Raw genomic sequence first — 21,614 nt, forward strand, 5'->3', positions numbered from 1 at the left:
TTAGCCTAGTGAGCCATGGCGCCGGCCAAGCCTACTGCTCTTTTGCTTCCCTCCCGCCCCCATAATCACATTATCTTTTAAGGCACGTGGTCTTTTCTTAAGCTAGCCTGTCTAGGAGAAGTGAGCAGAAATACCCTAAATAGTCTCTTCAGGGCCCAGGCATGGCCACAAAACTATTTCGGGGCTCCTTCTAGGCGGGGGCCACCTGGTCAGGGCGTGGGGACACGTGGTGGGTCCTAAAGCATCTTCCCAGGGCTGCTCGGTGTTGTTTGTTTCCTGATTACCAAAGCAACATACGTGCCTCCTGCCAAGGCCTTCCGGGGGGGGGGGGGGGTGCACCTCATGGAGTCACCTCTGCCAGGACTTGACGCCTTCTTTGGCCAGAACAACTCAACTCCATCCCCCCAGCGTCATTGGCCCCTAGACAGAAACAACCCAGGCACTTTCCCAGTGCCTAAAACCAGATCCAGAGCGGCCCCGCCCTTCCTCCACCTCTAATCAGGGCTACCAGTGACCAGAGGGAGTGTGCAGAAGCCCAGCCCTGTTGGGGCATTGGGAATCACTCATTCCAAATTCTCCAATACTGGCTTAGGTATAACACGCTGAGCGGCCAGACTTCTTTTTTTTTTTTTTTTTTTTTTTGAGAAGTTTGCTTTTATTCTTAATGAGTTCTTTGTTTTATGAAGACAGGAAGGGGTGGGGGGCACATCTGAAGAAGAGGCTGCACCCGCAGCCTCGGGAACCCCATATCCCTAAGGGGGTGCCTGGGTGCAGTCCCTGCCACTCCCCCTGGATCGCGCTCCCTGCTGGTGAGAGCTCCAGTACCAGAGCCCCTGTGACCCTCCCGGGAGACCCACATGCAGTTCTTGGTCCTGGATTCCTGGCCCAGCCCTGGCTGCTGCAGGCGCTGGGGAATGAGACAATGAATGCAAGGTCTCTGTTTCTCTGCGCGTACAATAAAAATAAAATATTCAAAAAAAAAAAAAAAAAGCCTTAAGAAAGCGGAGAGGAAGTGCGAGGCGCGGGCTGGCGGCACCGGGCAGCGGAGCCCTGGGCTCTGAGTCACCACCTGTGAGCACTTCCTACAAGCCCCATGTTTGCAGCGGCACCGCACACCCGCAGGCTTTTCTGTGCCCCTGCCGCGTGTGGAGAAGGCAACTCCAGGGTTCGGGTCGTCCGCGGCGCTGGCTGGAGTTGGCAAGTTCCTTCCTTGCTTCCAGGTTCCGCTCCAGCTGCGGGACGGCACCTCGCGGCGCGGGCAGCAGGTGAGCTGGGCTCTGGCGCCTCCGCACCTCCACAGGGCGCTGGCGAGGAGAGTGGGGCATGAGCGCGGTGGCCAGAGAAATCCGGGCAAAATGCGTCCTCGGGGCGCGAGGTGAAGCCAGGGCAATGGCAGCGGAAACCGCGGGGCGTCCTGCAGCTGCAGTGCACAGGGATGGAGATCGAGATCACAGGCAGGAGCCTCCTACATAGGGACCAGCTGTGGCTGCCTCATGTCTGTCTCATATTCACCTGCCTCGTGTGCAAGTGCTGTGGGCCTGCGATTGAATCTTTACTCCTGGTGCTTGCCTCAGAGCTAAGAGTTTAAAGCAGAGGGGAAAAAACAAAACAAAAAAACCACCATGCTCACGTGCGAGCAATATATTTAATTAACAGAGAATATACACTCACACGTGCCTGTGGACCACCCCACACAGAGATACCTGTCACGCGTGGGCCCCAGTTACCTGTGGGGGGAGGGGAAGCCGGAGAGGGAGGGATTCACATGCTCCATCAGCCTCCTGTGAGATAGAGGGAGGCGCCCTAACCGAATGCCTAAATACAGTGAAATTGGGCTTGTGTGCGGCACTCTGAGGCTTCAAGGTGCCTCCAGGTGGAGTTTAATTTCCACATGGCCATCATGGTGTCTCCTGCTTCCTGGTCCTGGATGAGCCACAAGGGTGTGGTGGGAAAGTGGGCATCCTGGGCTGACAGGTGAGGGGCACAGAGACACAGTGCGGGGCAGGCGGAAACTCCAGCTCACCTGTCCCTGCCTGAGCTTCCTGCCGACTCCCCCCATTCCCAAGGCAGACAGAGACGCCATGCAAACGAATGGAGCCCAGAGTTGGCCGCCATCCTACTTTGCCTACCCCAGATGAGAATACCCGACTACCGGGTGCAACCCTGCCGTGGTGGCTTCAGGGGGAGTCCCTGCTGCCTGTGTAAGACGCAGCAGTGGGTCCTATCTTGCCTGTGGCTTCTGGTGGCCTCTAGGGATAGCAGTGGAGTCCTGTGGTTTGGGGCCTACTGTCCCTTCTCTCTTACCCAGCAGCCGCGTGGCTTACGTGGGCCAGAGGGTCAGTCCAGGAACTACAGGTGTGAGCTGAGGGCAGGAGGTGCTGCCTAAGTGCTGGTATCTCAGAGAGTGGGCCACCTGCCCCTGCAGTCGCTGAGTTCCCTCCGGCCCTGCTCGGCCAGCTGAGATCCTGTCCATCTGTGGCTGCTGGGCCTTTCTCATGACCTAGGGAGTGAGGAATCCAGCTCATGACGGCAGCCCTGAGGCTGGTGGTCACCGAGAGCCCATGACTAGAAGCCTCCTCTCTCCCAGGGCCCAGTCTCAAACCAGGAGTCACACTCAAATGGTATGCATGTCCCTGCTGCGAGTGGCACGGGACACTGGGAGCCCATGTCCTGATTCTCCATTAGGAATAGCCCTGGGGGCTGGTGCTGTGGTACAGTGGGTTAAGCCGCCATCTGCAGTGCCAGCATCCATATGGGTGCTAGTTCAAGTCCTGGTTGGTCCACTTCTGATCCAACTCCCTGCTAATGTGCCTGGGAGAGCATTGGAGAATGGCCCAAGTACTAGGGACCGGGCCCCATTTGCAGCGATTTAGGGAGTGAGCCAGTAAGCCAGTGGAAGGAAGATCTTCCCCTTTCTCTCTCTTCCAAGTGCCCCAAAAGGAAGTGCAAGATGCAGAGGACAGAGCATGGCCAGGAGATACCAGAGGGACGGACGGGAGAAGTGGATACCAGGTGGGGCAGAGGATCTGTCTAGTCTGATCTCTGTCTGAATTCTTTTTTTTTTAACTTTTATTTAATGAATATAAATTTCCAAAGTACGGCTTATGGATTACAATGGCTTCCCCCCCATAACGTCCCTCCCACCCACCACCCTCCCCTTTCCCATTCCCTCTCCCCTTCCATTCACATGAGGATTCATTTTCAATTCTCTTTATATACAGAAGATCAGTTTAGCATACATTAAGTAAAGATTTCAACAGTTTGCTCCCACACAGAAACATAAAGTGAAAAATAATAGATGATTTTTTAAATGATGATGAAATCAGATCAGTCCTATTGTCATGTTTAATCCCAGTGAGAGTCAAGTTGGGAATTGCTAATTTCTTCTTTTTTTTTTTTAACAGAAGATCAGTTTAGTATCCAATAAGTAAAGATTTCAACAGTTTGCACCCACATAGAAACACAAAGTGAAATATACTGTTTGAGTACTCGTTATAGCATTAAGCCTCAATGTACAGCACATTAAGGACAGAGATCCTACATGAGGAGTAAGTGCACAGTGACTCCTGTTGTTGACTTTGCAAATTGACACTCCTGTTTATGGCATCAGTAATCTCCCTATACACCAGTCATGAGTTTCCAAGGCTATGGAAGCCCCTTGAGTTCTCCGACTCTTATCTTGTTTAGACAAGGTCATAGTGGTTCTCTCCTCCCTTCAGAGAAAGGTACCTCCTTCTTTGAAGACCTGTTCTTTCCACTGGGATCTCACTCACAGAGATCTTTCATTTAGGTGTTTTTTTTTTTTTCCAGAGTGTCTTGGCTTTCCATGCCTGAAATACTCTCATGGGCTTTTCAGCCAGATCGGAATGCCTTTAGGGCTGATTCTGAGGCCAGAGTGCTGTTTAGGACATCCGCCATTCTATGAGTCTGCTGAGTATCTTGCTTCCCATGTTGGATCACTCTCCCCTTTATTTATTCTATCGGTTAGTATTAGCAGGTACTAGACTTGTTTATGTGCTCCCTTTGACTCTTAGTTCTTTCATTATGATCAATTGTGAACTGAAATTGATCACTTGGACTAGTGAGATGGCATTGGTACATGCCACCTTGATGGGATTAAATTGGAGTCCCCTGGTATGTTTCTAACTCTACCATTTGGGGCAAGTCAGCTTGAGCATGTCCCAAATTGTACATCTCTTCCCTCTCTTATTCCCACTCTTATGTTTAACAGGGATCACATTTCAGTTAAATTTCAACACTTAAAAATAACTATGTATTAATTACAGAATTAAACCAGTCATATTAAGTAGAACAGACAAAAAAAACTACTAAGAGTGATAATGTATTAAGTTGTTCATTAACAGTCAGGGCTATGCTGATCCAGTCACCGTTTCTCATAGTGTCCATTTCACTTCAACAGGTTTCCTTTTTGGTGTTCAGTCAGTTGTCACCGATCAGGGAGAACATATGGTATTTGTCCCTTTGGGACTGGCTTAGTTCACTCAGCATGATGTGTTCCAGGTTCCTCCATTTTGTTGCAAATGACTGGATTTCATTGTTTCTTACTGCAGTATAGTATTCTAAAGAGTACATATCCCATAATTTCTTTATCCAGTCTACCGTTGATGGGCATTTAGATTGGTTCCAGGTCTTGGCTATTGTGAATTGTGCTGCAATAAACATTAGGGTGCAGACCGCTTTTCTGTTTGCCAATTTAAATTCCTTTGGGTAAATTCCAAGGAGTGGGATGGCTGGGTCAAACGGTAGGGTTATATTCAGGTTTCTGAAGAATCTCCAGACTGACTTCCATAGTGGCTTGACCAGTTTGCATTCCCACCAACAGTGGGTTCGTGTCCCTTTTTCCCCACATCCTTGCCAGCATCTGTTGTTGGTAGATTTCTGTATGTGAGCCATTCTAACCGGGGTGAGGTGAAACCTCATTGTGGTTTTGATTTGCATTTCCCTGATTGCTAGTGACCTTGAACATTTTTTCATGTGCCTGTTGGCCATTTGGATTTCCTCTTTTGAAAAATGTCTATTGAGGTCCTTGGCCCATCTCTTAGGTGGGTTGTTTGTTTTGTTTTTGTGGAGTTTCTTGATCTCTTTGTAGATTCTGGTTATTAACCCGTTATCTGTTGCATAGTTTGCAAATATTTTTCCCATTCTGTCAGTTGTCTCTTCACTCTCCTGACTGTTCCTTTTGCAGTACAGAAACTTCTCAATTTGAGGCAATCCCAATAGTTGATTTTGGCTTTGACTGCCTGTGCCTCCCGGGTCTTTTCCAGAAATTCTTTGCCTGTGCCAATATCTTGAAGGGTTTCTCCAATGTTCTCTAGTAACTTGATGGTGTCAGGTCGTAGATTTAGGTCTTTAATCCATGTTGAGTGGATTTTTGTGTAAGGTGTAAGGTAGGGGTCTTGCTTCATGCTTCTGCACGTGGAAATCCAGTTTTCCCAGCACCATTTATTGAATAGACTGTGCTTGCTCCAGGAATTGGTTTTAGATCCTTGATCAAATATAAGTTGGCTGTAGATGTTTGGGTTGATTTCTGGTGTTTCAATTCTGTTCCATTGGTCTATCCATCTGTTTCTGTACCAGTACCATGCTGTTTTGATTACAACTGCCCTGTAGTATGTCCTGAAATCTGGTATTGTGATGCCTCCAGCTTTGTTTTTGTTGTACAAGATTGGTTTAGCTATTTGAGGTCTCTTGTGCCTCCATATAAATTTCAGCACCATTTTTTCCAGATCTGAGAAGAAGGTCTTTGGTATCTTGATTGGTATTGCATTGAATCTATAAATTGCTTTTGGGAGAATGGACATTTTGATGATATTGATTCTTCCAATCCATGAGCATGGAAGATTTTTCCATTTCTTGGTATCCTCTTCTATTTCTTTCTTTAAGGTTCTGTAATTTTCATCGTAGATATCTTTAACATCCTTGGTTAAGTTTATTCCAAGGTATTTGATTGTTTTTGTAGCTATTGTGAATGGGATTGATCTTAGAAGTTCTTCCTCAGCCATGGCATTGTCTGTGTATACAAAGGCTGTTGATTTTTGTGCATTGATTTTATACCCTGCTACTTTGCCAAAATCTTCTATGAGTTCTAATAGTCTCTTAATAGAGTTCTTTGGGTCCCCTAAATAATCATGTCATCTGCAAAGAGGGATAGTTTGAGTTCTTCCTTCCCAATTTGTATCCCTTTAATTTCTTTTTCTTGCCTAATAGCTCTGGCTAGAACCTCCAGAACTATATTGAATAGCAGTGGTGAGAGTGGGCATCCCTGTCTGGTACCAGATCTCAGTGGAAATGCTTCCAACTTTTCCCCATTCAATAGGATGTTGGCTGTGGGTTTTTCATAGATTGCTTTGATTGTATTGAGGAATGTTCCTTCCAAACCCAGTTTGCTTAGAGTTTTCATCATGAACGGGTGTTGTATTTTATCAAATGCTTTCTCGGCATCTATTGAGAGAATCATATGGTTTTTCTTCTGCAGTCTGTTAATGTGGTGTATCACATTGATTGTCTTGCGCACATTAAACCATCCCTGCATACCAGGGATAAATCCCACTTGGTCTGGGTGGATGATCTTTCTGATGTGTTGTTGCATTCTATTGGCGAGAATTTTATTGAGGATTTTTGCATCTATGTTCATCAGGGATATTGGTCTGTAATTCTCTTTCAATGCTGCATCTTTCCCAGCTTAGGAATTAAGGTGATGCTGGCTTCATAGAAAGAATTCGGGAGGATTCCCTCTTTTTCAATTGTTCTGAATATTTTGAGAATTGGAGTTAGTTCTTCTTTAAATGTCTGGTAGAATTCAGCAGTGAATTCATCTGGTCCTGGGCTTTTCTTTGTTGGGAGGGCCTTTAGTACTGTTTCAATTTCTGTCTCAGTTATGGGTCTGTTTAGGTTTTCGATGTCTTCCTGGTTCAATTTAGGTAGGTTGCATGTGTCCAGTAATCTATCCATTTCTGATAGGTTTCCTGTTTGCTGGCATACAAGTCCTTGTAGTAATTTCTGATGATTCTTTTTATTTCTGTGGTGTCTGTTGTTACATTTCCTTTTTCATCTCTGATTTTATTGATTTGGGTCTTTTCTCTTCTTTTTTTTAGTTAGTTGGGCCAATGGGGTGTCAATTTTGTTTATTTTCTCAAAAAACCAGCTCCTCGTTTGGCTGATTTTTTGGAATGTTTTTCTTGATTCAATCCTGTTGATTTCTTCTCTGATTTTAATTATTTCTCTTCTGAGGTGAATTGAAAGCTCATCTGTTTGGTGCCTTTCCAATTTCTTGATGTAGGCACCTATTGATATAAACTTTCCTCTTAACACTGCTTTTGCTGCGTCCCATAAGTTTTGGTATGTTGTGCTGTTATCCTCATTTACTTCCAGAAAGTTTTTGATTTCTCTTTTGATTTCTTCTATGACCCATTGTTCATTCAGGAGCATGTTGTTCAATCTCCATGTGCTTGCATATGCTCTAGGGATTCCTGAGTTGCTAATTTCCAACTTCATTCCTTTATGGTCTGAGAAGCTGCATGGTATGATTCTAATTCTTTTGAATTTGCTGAGACTTGCTTTATGTCCTAGTATGTGGTCAATCCTAGAGAAGGTTCCATGTACTGCTGAGAAGAATGTAAAATCTTTAGTTGTAGGATTGAAAGTTCTGTATATATCTGTTAGATCCATTTGGGCTATAGTGTCGTTTAAATCTACTGTATCCTTGTTGATCTTCTGTCCTGTTGATCTGTCTATTTCTGAGAGTGGAGTATTGAAGTCCCCCAGTACTATGGTATTGGGGTCTAAGTCTCCCTTTAAGTCCGTTAACAAATCTTTTAGATAAACTGGTGCCCTGTAGTTAGGTGCATATACATGGATAATTGTTATATCTTCTTGTTGAATTGATCCCTTAATCATTATATAGTGTCCCTCTTTGTCACTCTTAACAGTTTTTGTGGTAAAGTTTATGTTGTCCGATATTAAGATGGCTACACCCGCTCTTTTTTCGTTTCTGTTGGCATGGTATATCTTTTTCCAGCCTTTCACTTTCAGTCTGTATGGATCTTTGTTGGAAAGATGCGTTTCTTGTAAGCAGCAAATAGATGGGTTTTGTTCCTTAACCCAATCAGCCAATCGGTGTCTTTTAACTGGACAGTTCAGGTATTAACGTTCAATGTGACTAATGATAAGTGGTAACTTTGCCCTGCCATTTGCCAAAGATAAGTTCTAATATATGCTTTGAATTCCCTGTGATCTTTTGCTGTGAGGTTTCCTTCCTTTACCTTCTTTCATATTGATGACCGTGTTTCTGTGTTTCTGTGTGTAACACATCTTTAAGCATCTTTTGCAGGGCTGGACAGGTGGCAACAAATTCTTTCAATTTCTGTTTGCTATGAAAAGTCTTTATTTCACCTTCATTCACAGATGATAGCTTTGCAGGATATAATATTCTGGGCTGGCAGTTGTTCTCTCTTAGTACCTGGGCTATATCTCGCCATTCCCTCCTAGCTTGTAGAGTTTCTGATGAGAAGTCAGCTGTGAGTCTGATTGGAGATCCTCTGAGAGTAATCTGACGTTTCTCTCTTGCACATTTTAGGATCTTTTCTTTATGTTTCACTGTGGAGAGTTTAATTACAACGTGTCGTGGTGAGGATCTCTTTTGGTCGTGTTTATTAGGGGTTCTGTGAGCTTCCTGTACTAGGATTTCTCTGTCCTTCTCCAAACCTGGGAAAGTTTCTGCTAATATCTCACTAAAAAGGCCTGCTAATCCTTTCTCCCTCTCCATGCCTTCAGGAACTCCTAGAACCCGAATGTTGGTTTTTTTAATAGTATCCTGAAGATTCCTGACAATATGTTTTAGATTTCTAATTTCCTCTTCTTTTCTTTGGTCTGACTGTATCCTTTCCTGTTCTCTGTCTTCTAAGTCTGATATTCTCTCTTCTGCTTCACCCATTCTGTTTGTAAGGCTCTCTATTGTGTTTTTCATTTGATCTATTGAATTCTTCACTTCATTATTATTTCTCGTCACTATCACAGTTTCCTGTTGTACTAGTTGTTTTGTTTCATTTTGATTCCTCCTTAATATTTCATTTTCATGAGAGAGATTTTCTATCTTGTCCATTAAGGATTTCTGTAGTTCAAGAATTTGTTTTTGAGAACTTCTTAATGTTCTTATCAATTTTTTGAGATCTGCTTCTTGCATTTCTTCTATCTCATCATCTTCATAATCTTGAATTGGGGTGTCTTTTTCATTTGAGGGCTTCATGGTGACTTCCTTGTTTTTATTACCTTGGTTTTTGCGTTTGTTATTTGGCATATTGGAGATATTTGGTTTCTTCACTGTGGTGCTTTTTCTTGTTATACTATGACTCTAGATTAAGTGGACTGTTTTTGATGGAGCCTTAGAGGCTTGAGATGGGTGTGGCCTGAGAGCTCTGTTTGGTGTGCCAAAGGTGACACTCCCAGGTTAGGTGTGATAGATCTCTCTCTCTTTCTTTTTTTGATACAAAAGGGAAGTAATTCCGCACAGCTGAACGAAGTTGGAGGTAGTTATCAGGCAAATGATATACCCACAGGAGCCAGAGATTGGAAGCTCTTTCCCAAGGACCACCCAGGGAATCTGTTCTGCCCTCAGAGTGGGCTCAAATTATCCTTCAGTCTCCCACTGGGTTGCCAAAGTTACGGAATGGTAGCGTCTCTGGAGAGTACTCACGTGAATTCTGTGAGTTCTCTCTCCCACCGTCTCTTTTTTCACAGTCTCAGTTCAGTAGCACCACAAATTTACTAGGTCCTAATCTCCTGTTAATTCGCCCCGCCCAGAGTCAGGTTTTTCTGCTAGGCTCAGGGCCAGTGCAGACCTGAGGTCGCTCTGCTTATGACGTATGTCCAAGATGGCGCCTGCTCTTTGTCTTGCTCGCCCTTGAGAGGTGAGCGGAGAGAGAGAAACCCGTGTCCATACCAGTCACTTTTTTATTTTCTCTCTCTCTCTCTCTCTTCCAGTTAGCCTGGTGAACTCCCCCCCCCCCCGGGGGTCATTCCCTCTAGTCTCCTCTCTCCGCTTGCCTGCCGGTGTCTCGGGCTATTGAGGTTCAGCTCACCTCGCGTTCCAGCGCTGGTGTGTTGAGTCTGCCGCTGGTGTCCCGAACTGTGGGCTCCCACGCTCTCCACGCAGGTCCACTGTGAATCACGCGTTCCGGAAGAGTTTCTTCTGCTGTTTCCTCCCCTACTCTTCCTTGAACCTGCAGTATCTCCACTTTTATTAAACTATCTCTCCCCAGACTATCAGTGTGCGCCCTTCCTATTCCGCCATCTTGCCCGGAACCTAATCCTCTCTGTCTGAGTTCTAAGAAATTCTCACTGCCACGAGCCAGCCTGGTGGAGGGCGAGGGAAGGGCCCTTTCCTACACCAGGTTCAGCAGCTGGTTTATGACCTGTTGGTTGAAGAAGGCTTAGCCAGCTCAGGATTGTGTAGCGCAGATTCAGGGCCCAGTCATGGGAGATTGGGGCACAGGAACACAGGCACAGGGTTTGTGGGCAGCAAGCAGCATGGACTCTCCACTTGAGGAGTCATTGTCAGTGATTCCATCCTCCAAACAAAGAGGAGGCTGAGCCCATCCCAGGATGAGGGGTGGGAAGGCCTTTGGGAACCAACTCCTAAGAGCGGAGGGCAGGGCATTCCTGTTACCAGAGAACGTGTCTAAGGTCTTGGTCCCCCTGCAGGAAGAGAACTCTGGGATGCTCCAAGGTTAAAATGAACAAGCAAGGTTTATTGTAAGCAAAGTCCACTCTCCGGAGAGGCAGAGTGGGCGGGCAGGGGAACAGCATCTATGCTGAGAATCTGAGGAAAATTCCTTCTTTATTGCATCTGATGGGGGGGCGGGGTGGAGAATTCCTGAGACCAGAGGACTCTAGGAGTAGCTGGAGCTGTCCTGGAGCAGGGCATCGCCTGTCTTCTCTAACCAGGGCCTCTCCCATCTGTGATGCTGGAATCAACCACAAGGACCACACGACTGACATGACGCTGCCTATCTGGGACATTCACCACTGGGTGCCTTTGGAGTTGTTGGGCCGTGGAAAGTGCTTGCAGCCCTTTGGGCCTCTTGGCTCCACTCATATGGAGTTCTCTTCACCTACAGCTCCCATACCCAGGGACTCCAGCCCCTTCCTTCTTCTACTGGGAAACAGGACGAGCTCTGTCTCCTGTGACCTCATTAGGCTGAGGAAGGATGTAGGCCCTGCCTAGCCCAAGAGCCCACATTCCATGCTGAGTGGCCCAGAGTCCTATGTGGAAGCGTTCCTTTGAGGGAATAGGGAAGACCTGGGAGACTTGGTCAAAGAGTCCTTTTTTTGTTGTTGTTGTTAGCTTTTTTAATTAACACCTGGAAGAACCCAGTTTAAGACCCAAGTTACAAAGAGAAACACTGAATATAAGGAGAGAGACTGCAAGCAGCCGGGCCAGTGAGAGTTTGGATCCAGACTGGAAGACACTGCCTGTGCCCTCCTTTTCGTGTTAGTGTCTGTACCATTTTGTTTTTATGTATTGATTCTGTATTTTAACCTGTCATGAGCCATTAGCCCCAGTTCAGTAACACTGGTGCTATGACTTGGATCCCATCTCTTCACTATTTGTGCTTGCCATTCCCTGTTCTAACTCTGGCCCAGCAACCCAATGTAGCACACTCCACTGTGGGAGATCCCGTGAGACTTCCTGCCTAGCCCATGCAGTTATCTGAGTGCTGGCAGGCCCAGGAGCCCCAGGCACGTTTCCCCCAGCCCTGCCTCTGCCAATCAGGTAAACCGCTCCTGGGTGTGGCCCAGGCCCACCTGGAAAGCTAGGAGCCTATGTGACCTTCAAGCTGATTGAGAAGCATAGTGGCACCAATACCACCTTCAGCTATAGAATTAGTGCTGCCCTGAATCAGTTATGCGCCCTCTGCCTGCCCTTTACAAGGTGTGCTTGGTGCTAATAAAGCTGTCGTGTGCCCTGAAACTTGTCTCCGGTGTGTCTTATGGAAGAGTGCTGGTGCCCCACCCATGCCGACAGTGTGCGGGACTCCCAGGATGAGCCCGCCACTGGCACCCAATGTGAGGTTTGAATGCATATGGTGTGCTGGGTGCAGGCCAACAATGTCTCTCTGCTAGGTGAAGAGGGTACCTGTCTTGTTCTAGGGACCTCGGACACAGTCGTGGGCTCTTGTGTGGACATGGTTAATAATGGCTGGCCAAGGTTTCCAACTTTACTTATCTTTCTACTTCCCACCCTGGCCCTTATGTGTGCACTGTGCGTGAGCCACAGCCCGGGGAGGGAGCTCCCACAGGGAAAGTGCGACTGCCCTGGGCACCTGGTCCAGCATGGGACCTGGATCAGAGAGTGTGCTCTGCTCAAGCCCTGCAGGCCAGGCCTTCCCGATGCTCCTGGGAAGCCGAAGCCTAACTGTCGCCCTGAAGGTGCATGCCATGCCTTCGATGTGGGGTCTGAGGCAGCTAAGGTGGAGTGTGGAAGCCCAGACCCTTTTACAGTTGCTGCTGGCATAGTGAGGGCACAAGAGAGTCTGGATGCTGAAGCAGCACCTTGACAGAAGGGACTCCATGTGGAGCACCTGAGACTCCATTCTGGGAAAGCACCCTCCCCCCCACCGTGAGAGTCTGGTCTGAAACTATGATCTAAAACAGTCGGACACCAGCAGTCCACTACATCTCACTTGGCAAAGCACAGAAACCCCCTAGCATGATCGCTCAAGCTTGAAAGTAGAAAGGGTGCACCCGGGGTAATGATAAAAATGTGATTTGTCTATATCCTACATATAATTAAAACCAATAATTGGATTAATGTCAAGATTCTAATTGATGATTGTTAAGTTGTAACTGTTACTGTCAAGATTATAATGGATACTAATTTCGCATAGGTTTTAGGTTATCTTGACCCCAGGAACTATGTGCTCCCTCACCATCTTAGCGACCATGTATTCCTCTCCCGATTTTGCAGTTTTTGCCTTTATACACCCTGCTGCTTTGGGTCTCTGGGCGAGAGTTCTTGGGGCATGAGCCCCCTCTAGGCCGCCAGCAATAAAGGACTCTCAAACTCTTCAGTGTGTGGCGCTCCTCTGTCCGCACTCGCTCAGGCACAACAATGCCAAGCATCAAACTGTTCCACTTGATAGAAGATTTGTTTCCTAAATACTGTGTGCTCTATTTATGTACTAGTGTCCATGAGCTCGCGCTCCTCGCAACGGAGACAGCAGTGGGCAGCAGGGGGTGCTCCATCCACACCTCTCGCCCTGCAAGGGGAACAGCAGCCCCCCAGGTCCTCTGCACCCGGGAGTGGGGTTTTAACAAGGCCAGGAACCCAGGATGCCTGCCTGCCTGCCTGCCTCCCTGCAGCCCACCCACATGTTCTTCCTCTGTCTGTCCTCCTTCCCTCCTCCTTCTCCTTCTCCCCACCCTCCCTCCACCTTTCCTTCTGTAGGCAGAGCAACACACACACACACACACACACACACGCACGCACACACAGAGGGAAAGAGGGAGAGAGAGAGAGCGAGGGAATGAGGGAGAGAGCGAGGGAGCTGTCACCTGCAGTGCTCCAGGCCGTGCAGGTGCTAGACTTTGACAATGTCTTGGATTGCACTGAGCCTCCCAAGGAGCGACTCCACCCAGCCAGAAAGCGGGCAAAGGTAACTTGGCAGACAGGAGTCAGCCTGCTACCTCAGAACTGCTCTGACTCCACCCTCTATTTCCAGGGCACAGGGCCAGCAGACAGTGGCGCGAAGAAGTCCTTGTAACTGTATGTAAATGAGTTGGCTGTCCTTAAATACGCAGTCAGTGCTGAAATCACTCACTCCGGGATGGAGCTGCTAGCCCTGCGCTGCTTCACGTCCCTGCTGCTTCTGCTCCTGCCTCTGCTGGCAGCCGGGCTCCGGGCACTGCTGGCCAGTGAGTGCTTTCAGGGCAGGGGAGCAGGGCCTGGGAGAGAGGGTGGAGACCTCCTCGCAGGCCTGTGGCTACCCTGAGGCCCCTTCTCCTAGAGGTCACAGGAGGAGGATGGGAGGGGGCAGTGGAAACTGATGGTGCCCCAGGCCCGTCTTGGGGTCAGTGGGCACGGAGCCAGGGGGCACGAATGAGTGCAGACACTACAGGAAGGCCATCCCCCGACTCCGCTCTGCAACCACAACTCCCCCTCCAACCACCAGCGTCCACTTGCTGCCAGCCACCACCCACTATCCCCACCGCTCACAGCCTCATCAGGCCACTTCACTCCTGAGTTGATGAGTCCTGTGAGCCCCGGGGCCATCTCAGCACAGGACCAGGAATACGGGGATTCCCTGCCAGTCTGCCTTTCTCATCCGGCCTGGTCTGTCCTGAGTCGCTTAGTCACTGGAAGCCTGTAGACTAGTTTGGCACAGGACCAGGAGCCCCGGGCTTCAGGTCCAATCTGTCCCTTTCTCATCTGGCAGGTCCTGACTTCTCCCCTACCTGATGGCGTCATTCCGCTGCCAGAGGTCGCCCCAGGCAGGCACACCCAGACCTCAGCCCAGTGCCTGAATTTGAAGGGATGGGGCCACCATCCCCCCACCACCACCCTGGGTTCAGGCACCTTGTCCTGCACTTCCCCTCGCTGCTGGGAGGCAGCACTGTAGGTGACGAGCCTTGTTTTCACAGGAGCTGGCCAACTTGTGTGCAAAGGGGACTTACTGGCTCTGAGTCATCTGTCTCCCCAGCTGCTCAATTTTTCTTGGTGGCCTCAGTGACATCACCAGCCAGGGACAACTTGCAAAGGAACTAGGGCCCAGATCTGAGCAGGGTCCCATTTGCCCACCCCAGGTTCGTGGCATCCTCAATGCCCCGGCTGTTGGAGCCCCAGCCCGCAGGGTGTCCTTCTTGAGTGGAGTCTCGGGTGTGTGCGTGAGAGTCAGCAGTGGATTCTGTCCTGCTGCGGCTTCTGGTGGGGTCCTGTGGTTTGTAGCGTTGCTGCTACCTCTGTGCTGTCCAGCGGAGTCCTGGGTCCACGTGGGGACACTCCCTGCAGCCGCAGGTGTGTGCTCACCTCGGGGTGAGTGGTGCTGCCTCGTGCTGGCATCTGGGGACAGGCTCCCTGCTCCTGCAGCTGCTTTGCCTCATCTGGCCCTGCCCCCACACCCCCGGCTCCAGAGAATCATGTCCAGTGGCGACTGCCAGGCCTGCCTCTTGAATGACCTCGTGGGTGAGGAGCCCTGCTCATGATGGCAGCTGGGAGGCTGCATGGTCACCCCTAGCCCGTGGCCGGATGCCCCCCCCCCTCTTCTTGAGTCCGGTCCCATACCAAGAACCACACTGAAATGGGTGGACATCCCTTGTGTAGTGGGTGTGGCCTTACCTGTCCACACTGGAGGCCCAGGCTAGGATCTCCAGGTAGGAGTTGCCCTACACGGCGCCTTTCCCAGCACAGAGCTCTGGCCGTGGAGAATGGGGCAAATACAACTGTGTTCATTCATTCATTCATTCATTCACATCTTCAACCAATTTGTGGAGAGATGGGATGAAAAGGTGTCTAATTGGGCGCAGAAAACGTTTTGAAACCTGTGCATACAGAGTTCCTGTTTTCCTGGGAACATGTACTTTCTGTGAGCACCTTGAAGACCCCCTTGTTGTCTGAGGTTCCTGTGGTGCTGGAAGCTCAGAGCGGGGTGGTTGCAGCTGATGCTACATGGCCTGCAAGCCCTTAGCTGGTTACTAGATATCCTCTCAGAGGGAATTCTGGGAATCAGCCTGGTATTCACCCAGTGTTCACCTGCTTCACCACCTGTCCAGCAGACTCAGCTACCTTAGAGGGTGGTCTCACCCATAATCTGTGTTAAGTTCCTGCAGGAGGAGTTTCTTTCACACGCAGGGGAGGATGACTCACACCCTGTGCTTGCAGGGCTGCTGCTCAAACAGCTCCCAGCAGCTGAGAGGCCTCCCTTAAGGGAGGAATGTGAGCTGGCAGATGTCAAGGTCTTGCCCAACCCCTCCTGACAGGCTTCCTGTGATCTCCAGCCATGGGAGCCTACCATGACTGTGAACTAAACGGACCTGCTGCTCTCCACCCTCCAGAGGCCCCTCTGTGGCCCAGGGTCTCTCTCCAACACCCTCCCTGCTCACTTCCTACCTAACCTACAGCCAGTACCTCCGGAGCAGTTAAGAAGACGCCTGCCTTTCACAGGGCGCCCACCATGAGTTCCTCACAGGCGAGGGGCACAGGTGGCTCCAGCTCAGGAAACTGAAGTTCTGGGCTCGAGTTCTGTGTTTTACCCAGGACCGGCGTCCATGGGATGTACGTGGAGATCTGCGGTCTCTGGTGGTGGACGTTGGTGTCCTCGTGTGCTCACTCCCCGAGTTACCTAGACTTTCCTTCACCCAGAGGCGTGCAGTGAGAGCCGTTGCTGTTTCCCACTGCCTGCCTCTCGGGAAACCTTGTTCTCAGTCCTGCCCTCCTAGGCACACCTGTCTCTGTCTTTCTCTTGCCTCTTGGAGTCAGTTCTGCCAGGTGCTCCCAGAAGACAGTGGCTGCCCAGGGACCATGCACACCATGGTTTGCACTTCCTAAGCACGTGGTGTCGGAGTTTCTGTTCTGATGCATGTGAGCTTAGGTACTGTGTGTGCTTACACAGGACTCCTGTCACCAGCTCCCTCTGAGTCTAGTGGGCCATGTGAGGACCCTGTGTACTTGGTCAGAGAACCTGAATGAATTACAAGGAGCACAGGTGGGAGAAAGTCAGGAGCCAGTGATGGAGTTGCCATGGCAGGAATTGATTTCCCTGCATCCCAGCCCCGCCCTTCAGGTGGGCTCTTGAGTGTCTTGGAGCTGGGGGAGAGGTTGAGTGTGAGTCCTTTCTCATCCCCACGCCTCACTCGTGTTTCTCTTCCACAGACAGTCACTCCCTCTGCTACAACATAACTGTCAATCCCAAGGCCAGACATGGACAGCAACGCTGTGATGTTCAAGGTCACGTGGATGACAGGAGGATTCTGCACTGTGACTGCAGCTTCACTAAGATCAGCTTTTTTGACCCCCTTGGGAGGGAAGTGGATGCCATTGACAACTGGGCAGAGCAGACAGAAATGCTGCGAGACGTGGTGGACGCCCTCAACCAGCAAGTGGCCGAAATGAAACATTCCACAAGCAAGGGTGAGCCTGAAAGTCCCTGGGCAGAGGGCAGGTTTGTGAACCAGGACTGAGGATTTCCATGTGCAGAACTGGACACTGCTCTTCCTTTGGAGGCCCAGCGACAAGGTGGGAGAGGTGGGACATCAGGGCCAGGTATGCAAAGGGGACGGGAATGCAGGATCCCAGGTGGGGCAGAGGGTCTGTCAAGACTGATCTGGGCATGGGGACTTCCTTATGTTTCTGTGAAGTTGCAAGTTGGCCCCACTCAAGTGCCCCAGGAGGAAGTGCAGGATGCAGAGGACAGAGCAGGGCCAGGAGATACCAGAGAAACGGATGGGAGAAGTGGATCCCAGGTGGGGCAGAGGACCTGTCAAGACTGATCTCTGACAATGTCTTTCCAATGGGGGCAGATCCCTGGAGCCTGCAGGGCAGGATGTGCTGTCAGTGTGGAGCCAGCGGCGGCAGGCACGGGTCCTGGCAGTTCAGCTTCGATGGACAGATCGGCCTCCTCTTTGACCCGGACGCCAGAATGTGGGCACAGGTTCATCCTGGGGCCAGCTGGATGAAGACAACCTGGGAGAATGACAGGCAGCTGACTGAGTTCTTGCGGAAGGTGTCCGTGGGAGACTGCACAAGGTGGCTGGGGAACTTCTTGTTGCCCAGGGAGGAGATGCTGGAGTCTACAGGTAACTAGGGCCAGGGGTGGCGGGAAGGGGTTTTCCCTGGAGATGAGGTGAAGCCACCATGTGCATGTGTGTGTGCAAGGGTTTTGGTGCAATGGTGTGGTTGCCGGTGGATATGTGTGTGGGAACATGGATTTGTGTGCATGCTGTGTGTCTGTGTGTGCATGTGAGGATGTAGGCATGAATGCATGTGTGTGTGTTGTGCCAGTGTGTGCATGTCTGTGTGTGTGTCTGAGAACGTGATCCAGTGCTGTGTCCCTCCCTATGACAGCAACAGCATGGCTGCCTTTCCCAGGAGCAGGAGCTGGAAGGCCTCTCCTGGGGTTTGGAGTCTGCATGGGGGCCTCCAATCTTCTGCTTCCATTTCAGCGCAGCCACCCACAACCTCAGGAGCCGTCCCATCCAAGGTCATGGCCACCATGCCCATGTCCTGGACTTTTCTCCTGCTCCTCACCGGCTCAGTCCTCCTTGTCCGGTAAGGGGAGCCATTCTGAGTGACAGGTATGGAGGGCAGCACCGGGAGGGAAGCACAGGGCAGATGGCTGGCTTGGGAAATGGGAAAGGGATTCCCTGAGTCCACCCCTGCCCTCTGAGCTGGACCTGCTTGTGTGGAGATGAGTCCTGGAGAAGCAGACCTCATGTTCCTCAGTAGAATGCCCAGCCCCACCCTCTGAGTCACCAGCACCTTCCCCAGGGACTCTTAGTGTAGTCAGAAAAAATCCACACTGAGCGTCTGAACATGCAGAGCACCATCCATCCCTCTGTCTCCTCCATCCCTACCCCACCCTTTTCCTTATCAGGTGATCTCCTGCTGTTTCTGCCTTTGTGCCTTAGGTGTCTTCACTAGCTTGACCCGTGCAGTTGATGCAAGATGTGATATGGAAGCTTGAAGAGCTTGAGGCAAATGGGATGGAGACATTGGGCTGCCAGAGAAGGCTGATGCACAAGTTTCTTTTTTTTTTTTTTTTGGTCTTTCTTTCTTATTTAAAATTTCTATTTAATAAATACAAATTTCAAAATTACAACTTTTGGATTATAGTGGTTTTTCTTCCTATAACCACCCTCCCACCTGCAAACCATCCCATCTCCTACTCCCTCTCCCATCCCATTCTTCATTAAGATTCATGTTTAATTATCTTTATATACAGAGATCAACTTAGCATATCCTAAGTAAAGAATTCAACAGTCGATGCATACGTACTCATCACAAAACTTCTTTTATCCAGTCTTCAGTTAATGGGCATTGGGGTTGATTCCATATCTTAGCTATTGTGAGTTGAATTGCAATAAACATGAGGGTACAGATAACTCTTTCATATGCTGATTTCATTTCACTTGGTAAAATCCCAGGAGTGGGATGGCTGGGTCATATGCTTGGTCTCTATTCAAATTTCTGAGGTAACTCAATACTGACATTCCACAGTAGCTGTACCAGTTTAATTCCTACCAACCATGGATTAGGGTACGTTTTCCCACAAATCCACACCAGCCATGTTGTTTATTGATTTCTGTATGAAACCCATTATGACAGGGGTGAGGTGAAACCTCACTGCAATTTTGATTTGCATTTCCCTGAGGGCTAGTGACCCTGAGCGTTTTTTAGGGTGTCTGTTGGTCATTTGGATTTCCTCCTTGGAAAAATGCCTGTTTAAGTCTTTAGTTCATTTCTTGACTGGATTGTTTGCTGTTGTGGAGTTTCGTGATCTCTTTTCATATTCTGGTTATTAATCCTTTAGCAGTTGCATAGTTGGTAAGTAATTTCTGCCATTTTACCAGTTGCCTCTTCACTTTGCTGAGCATTTCCTTTGCAGTGCAGAAGCTTCTCAATTTGAAGTAATCCCATTTGTCAATTTTGGATTTGATTGCCTGTGCCTCTGGGATTTTTCTAAGAATTCTTTGCCTATGCCAATGTCTTGCAGGGTTTTCCCCAATGTTTTCTAATAATGTGATGGTATCATGTCATAGACTTGGGTCTTCGACAGATTTGAGTGGATTTTGTGTAAGGTGTAAGGTAAGGCATTGTCTGTGTATACAAAGGCTGTTGATTTTTGTGTATTAACTTTATATCTTGCTACTTTACCAAACTCTTCTCTGAGTTCCAATAGTCTGTGGGTAGAGTCTTTTGGGTCCCCTATATATAAAATCATGTCATCTGCAAATAGAGATAGTTTCACTTCCTCCTTCTCAACTTGTATCCTCTTGATTTCTTTCTTTCTTTCTTTCTTTTTTTTTTTTGACAGGCAGAGTGGACAATGAGAGAGAGAGACAGAGAGAAAGGTCTTCCCTTGCTGTTGGTTCACACTCCAATGGCCACCGCGGCCAGCACGTTGTGGCCAGAACACTGTGCTGATCCAAAGGCGGGAGCCAGGTGCTTCTCCTGGTCTCCCATGCGGATGCAGGGTCCAAGCACTTGGGCCATCCTCCACTGCAATCCCGGGCCACAGCAGAGAGCTGGCCTGGAAGAGGGGCAACCAGGACAGAATCCGGTGCCCCAACCAGACTAGAATCCGGTATGCCGGCGCCACATGCAGAGGATTAGCCTATTGAGCCGAGGCGCCAGCCCCTTTTGATTTCTTTTTCTTGTCAAATGGCTCTGACTAAAACTTCCAGGACTGTATTGAATAGCAATTGTGAGAGTGTGCATCCTTGTCTGGTACCAGATCTCACAGATCTCTGTGAGAATGCTTCCAGCTTTTCCTCATTCATAGGACAATGGCCATGTGTTTGTCATAAATTGATCGGGTTGAGGAATGTTCCTTCTATACCCAATTGGCTTAGAGTTTTCATCATGAGAGGGTGCTGTATTTCATCAAATGCTTTCTCTGTATCTATTGAGAAAATCGTATGGTTTTTGTTCTTCAATTTGCTAATGTGATGTTTCACATGGATTTGTGAATATTGTACCATCCCTTTATACCAGGGATACATCCCACTTGGTCCTTGCGAATGATCTTTCTGATGTGTTGTTGGATTTCATTGGCTAGTATTTTGTTGAGGATTTTGCATCTCTGTTCATCAATGTGAGCACAGAGCCCTCTGTGACAACCCACCCCAGGCACTCAGGGAACTCTCAATCTCTGAATCCTCACATGATGCTTACCCAAAGACCCAGCCATACCCCACACCCTATCACACAGTCACAGAATTCCCACATTCATAGTGCATAAGGCCCCATGGTCTCAGGTAGAAGGGGATCTGCTTGCAGCCCCTTGGGCCCCCTCAGTCCAGAGAGAGCAACAGGATGAGCCAGCTTCCTGCCCAATAAAAGTTGGCCAGTGCTGTGCCTTAGCAAGTTGAGTTCAGCCACCACCTTGATTGAGTGAGGGAAGGTTAGTCCTTCATAGGACTAATTGGCACCCTGCCCCCGACCAGTCATCCAGGCCAGACTCAAAGTCAGTGAGGACCACAGCATTTTATCCCTCCAGGAAAAATCCCCCAGTTGTGTGGCCCACAGCAGCCTCTGCCCACCTTATTAAGGTAGCATGTGCTTCCTGGTCGTTGCCAGGCACCCTTGTTGGTGATGGGAAGAAAGCAACATGCTCTGGCTTCACAGGATTAGGTGGGCACCACGGTCCCCATTAGTGCCCCAGGCTGGACTCAAAGTCATGTGGACCGCGAGTTGTCCCTCAGGCAATATCACCAGTGACAGAGCTGCTGCAGGTTTCTCTCACCTTGCTCCAAGGAGATGGCCTCTCCCTCACCACTGGCTGTGGGAGTCAAAGGTGGTGTCCTGGGGGCTGCATGACTAGCCCGCCCCACTGCCCCATGCTGTCCATCTTATTTTTGTAGAATATCTATTAAGGGGCGGT

The 21,614-nt window shown here is 49.2% G+C and overlaps 1 protein-coding gene across 2 annotated transcripts; it reads left to right on the forward strand.

Moving 5' to 3' along the window:
- Nucleotides 1-1,001: 1,001 nt before the first annotated feature.
- LOC138843152 (UL16-binding protein 1-like) lies at nucleotides 1,002-18,819 on the forward strand. Of its 2 annotated transcripts, XM_089332357.1 has the most exons (6): nucleotides 1,146-1,265; nucleotides 13,740-13,932; nucleotides 16,886-17,143; nucleotides 17,533-17,808; nucleotides 18,175-18,280; nucleotides 18,640-18,819. In XM_089332357.1, exons 2-6 carry the CDS (start codon nucleotides 13,845-13,847, stop codon nucleotides 18,650-18,652), a joined length of 741 nt encoding a protein of 246 aa, XP_089188483.1. In that variant the 5' UTR covers nucleotides 1,146-1,265; nucleotides 13,740-13,844; the 3' UTR covers nucleotides 18,653-18,819. The 2 variants fall into 2 exon arrangements, with proteins under 2 accessions (XP_069930596.1, XP_089188483.1); XM_070074495.2 differs by lacking the exon at nucleotides 13,740-13,932 and having other exon boundaries at nucleotides 1,002-1,265.
- The last annotated feature ends 2,795 nt before the right edge of the window (nucleotides 18,820-21,614 follow it).

The sequence above is a fragment of the Oryctolagus cuniculus genome, chromosome 5 (assembly GCF_051225735.1).
Source record: "Oryctolagus cuniculus isolate XC-2025 breed Fujian yellow rabbit chromosome 5, ASM5122573v1, whole genome shotgun sequence".
Classification (NCBI taxonomy): Eukaryota; Metazoa; Chordata; class Mammalia; order Lagomorpha; family Leporidae; genus Oryctolagus; species Oryctolagus cuniculus.